Below are 2,718 nucleotides of genomic sequence, written 5' to 3'. Positions count from 1 at the left end.
CAGCAGCAGCAGCATCCGCAGCAGCAGCAGCAGCAGCAGCAGCAGCAGGCCTGCAGGCAAGGTTCCGGCGGCTGCTGGAGGGGCCCCTGGGGGCCCCCAGACCCGAAGGCTGGGGCCTCGCCTCTATGGCTGCTGCGCTGCAGCTTGCTGCTCTGCTGCGCTCTGTCCCAGGGGGCCGGGGGGCCCTCGGGCTTGAGGGGGCCCCCCCAAGGGGCCCCCCAGCTGAGGCTGCACCGGCTGCAGCAGCGGCTGCTGCTGGCAGCAGCAGGGTGAAGCGCGCTCGGCAGCAGCAGCAGCAGCAGCAGCAGCAGCTGCAGCAGCTGCTGCTGCTGCCCGCGAAGGATCTGCTGCTGATGGCCATTCAAGAGTACTTCGCAGCACTCGTCAAAGTGCTGCTGCAGTGGGCCCCCTTCCGCCGCCCCGCTGAGGCCCTGCAGCAGCTGCTGCGGGGTTTTGACGTTGCTGCTGTTTATGAGCTTTTGCCCCTCCCTCTGGACTTGTTTTTGGGGCCCCATAGGAAGAAGCTGCTTCTGGAGCTGCTGCAGATGCAGCAGCAGCAGCAAGAACAGCCGCAGCAGCGAGAACAACTGCAGCAGCAGCAGCAGCAGCAGCAACTGTGCATGAGGCTTCTTGGGGCCCAAAGGGGCCTCCTGAGGCAGTCTCTGTCTTTGTTTTTGAGTTTGTCCCACCTGGCGTCTGCTTACATCCCTTGCTGCGCCTCAGTACCGGTAAACCCTAGCCGCAAACCCTAAACCCTAATTTAGCGTTTTGCAGCCCCAGGGGCCCCTCAAGCCTTCCCAGGCTGCCTGCTTGCTGCTGCTGTTTGCTGCTGAAGGGCCCCGCCGCCTCATGGAGCGTTCTCAGGGCCCTCGTCAAGGCCCTGGGGGCCCCACAGTTCCCCAAGAGGGGGGGGGGGCCCCCCGGGGGCCCCTTAAGAAAGCAGGGGGGCCCCCCTGAGCACCAGGAGGGCCTCCGCCTCAGGGTTTGGCTGGGCAGCGCGCAATGCGCCCTCGAGATCTACGGGTGCCTTCAGGGCTAGGGTTTAGGGTTTAGAGTTTAGGGCTTAGGGTTTAGGGTTTAGGGGTTAGGGTTTAGGGGTTAGGGCTTAGGGCTTAGGTTTTAGGGTTTGGGGTTACTGGCGCATGCGGGGCGATCTGGGGCGCTGCGCAAAAGGCCACCATGGCTTAGGGTTTAGGGCTTAGGGTTTAGGGTTTAGGGTTCAGGGTTGCTAGACTGTCTTGGGGCCCTTTTTCTCAGGGTTGTCTTTGAACATGTTGCAGTTCTTCTGGGGACAGAGGCCCCCCCTGTACCCTTTTCTGTGGGGCAGTCCGCGCAGGGGGGCCCCCGGGCCAGCGGGGGGCCCCCAGGGGCCTCCTTGGCCATCCCCAGGGCAGCAGCAGGAGGGCCCCCGGGGGCCCCCTCTGCTGCTGAGGTAGCAGCAGCTCCCCTTGCGGTTGTGCTGCTGCTGCCAAGACTCGTGAGGGCCCTTTTTGGCTGGCTCCAGCTCATGTCAGGTAGGCCCATCTGCTGCAGGGGCCCCCTTTGGGGGCCCCCTTTACCTGCAGCCTGCGACTGGGGGCCCAAGAGGGTAAGCATTCGCGGGTGAGGGGCCCCTGCTGCGCTGCTGCTTTGCTGCAGATGCCGTCGCGGCCCCACACCCAAAGGCCCTGGGGGCCCCCGGGGCCCCTGCGGCTGCTGCTGCGCCAGAGGGGGCCCCCTTGGGGGCCCCCCTGCTGACTCCCGAGGCCTTGCAGCGTCTGAGAAGGCTGGCCTGGAAAAGCGTTGAGGGGGCCCTTTTGGGGGCCTTTCGTTACTTGAGCAATTGTTTTTTGCCTGCAGTCACGCCTCCCCAGCTTCAGCAGCAGCAGCAGCAGCAGCAGCAGCAGGAAAGAAGGGGTCAGTCAGCTGTTGTGCTGCAGACGGCACGCTGTTGTTGCTGCTGCTGCAGCAGCGGTGCGACACGGCGCATCCGGATCCGCCGGAGCAGCAGCAGCAGCAGGAACTGCAGCAGCAGCTGCAGCAGCAGCAGATTCCTAAGGGACGTTCTGGAGAGCAGCAGCAGCTGCGTGCTGGCCCAGGCCTCTCTAAGGGCCCTGGGGACAGCTTTGCTGCAGTGGGGGCCCTTTATTGAGGAGACTGCAGTGAGGCAAATGGACCCTTTTGTTTTTTTTTAGGGGACTTAAAATGCTGCACTCACACTTCAACGAATCCTGCTGCTGCTGCTGCTGCTGCTGTTGCAGGTTTCGGATCTGCTGCTGCGCATTCACTCGATTTTTCCTCATCCGGAGCTTCTGCTGCACTTCCTGGGGGACTTCGCTGCAGCAGCAGCTGCAGCAGCAGCTGCTGAAGCAGCAGCTAGCAGCGCAGCAGCAGCCCCAAACGGCAGGGAGCCTCATTCCCCTTCAAGGAGACTACATGTGCCAGTCCCCGCCGGCTTGTTGGCTGCTCTGAGGAAGGTGCTTGCTGCTGCTGCTGCCCCTGCTGCTGCTGCTGCTGCTGCTGCTGCATGCGAGTCCTCTGGGCCCCCCTAGCCCGCTTCGCCTCTGTTTTGGATTTTGGGGTTTCTTTGTCTCTTTTAAAAGGAAACAAACTGAACAGCTGCATGCAAGCACTGTGCAGCACATAGGCTTCTTACAAGAAGCTACTCGAACAGCAGCAGCAGTTCAGCAGCAGCAGCAGCAGCTGCAGCAGCAGCTCAGCACCAGCAGCAGCCTTTTG

The 2,718-nt window shown here is 63.0% G+C and overlaps 1 protein-coding gene across 1 annotated transcript; it reads left to right on the top strand.

Moving 5' to 3' along the window:
- Positions 1 to 125: 125 nt before the first annotated feature.
- ETH_00039655 (uncharacterized protein) lies at positions 126 to 2,531 on the top strand (the record flags this gene model as incomplete). Its single annotated transcript, XM_013379979.1, has 5 exons — positions 126 to 728; positions 836 to 1,023; positions 1,258 to 1,514; positions 1,639 to 2,141; positions 2,241 to 2,531. 5 exons carry the CDS (start codon positions 126 to 128, stop codon positions 2,529 to 2,531), a joined length of 1,842 nt encoding a protein of 613 aa, XP_013235433.1.
- Between the last annotated feature and the right edge of the window lie 187 nt (positions 2,532 to 2,718).

The sequence above is a fragment of the Eimeria tenella genome, genomic scaffold, assembly GCF_000499545.2.
Source record: "Eimeria tenella Houghton genomic scaffold, Eth_scaff4271, whole genome shotgun sequence".
Classification (NCBI taxonomy): domain Eukaryota; phylum Apicomplexa; class Conoidasida; order Eucoccidiorida; family Eimeriidae; genus Eimeria; species Eimeria tenella.
Note: the sequence above shows the minus strand (reverse complement) of the source record. Positions and strands in the feature narration are given on the sequence as shown.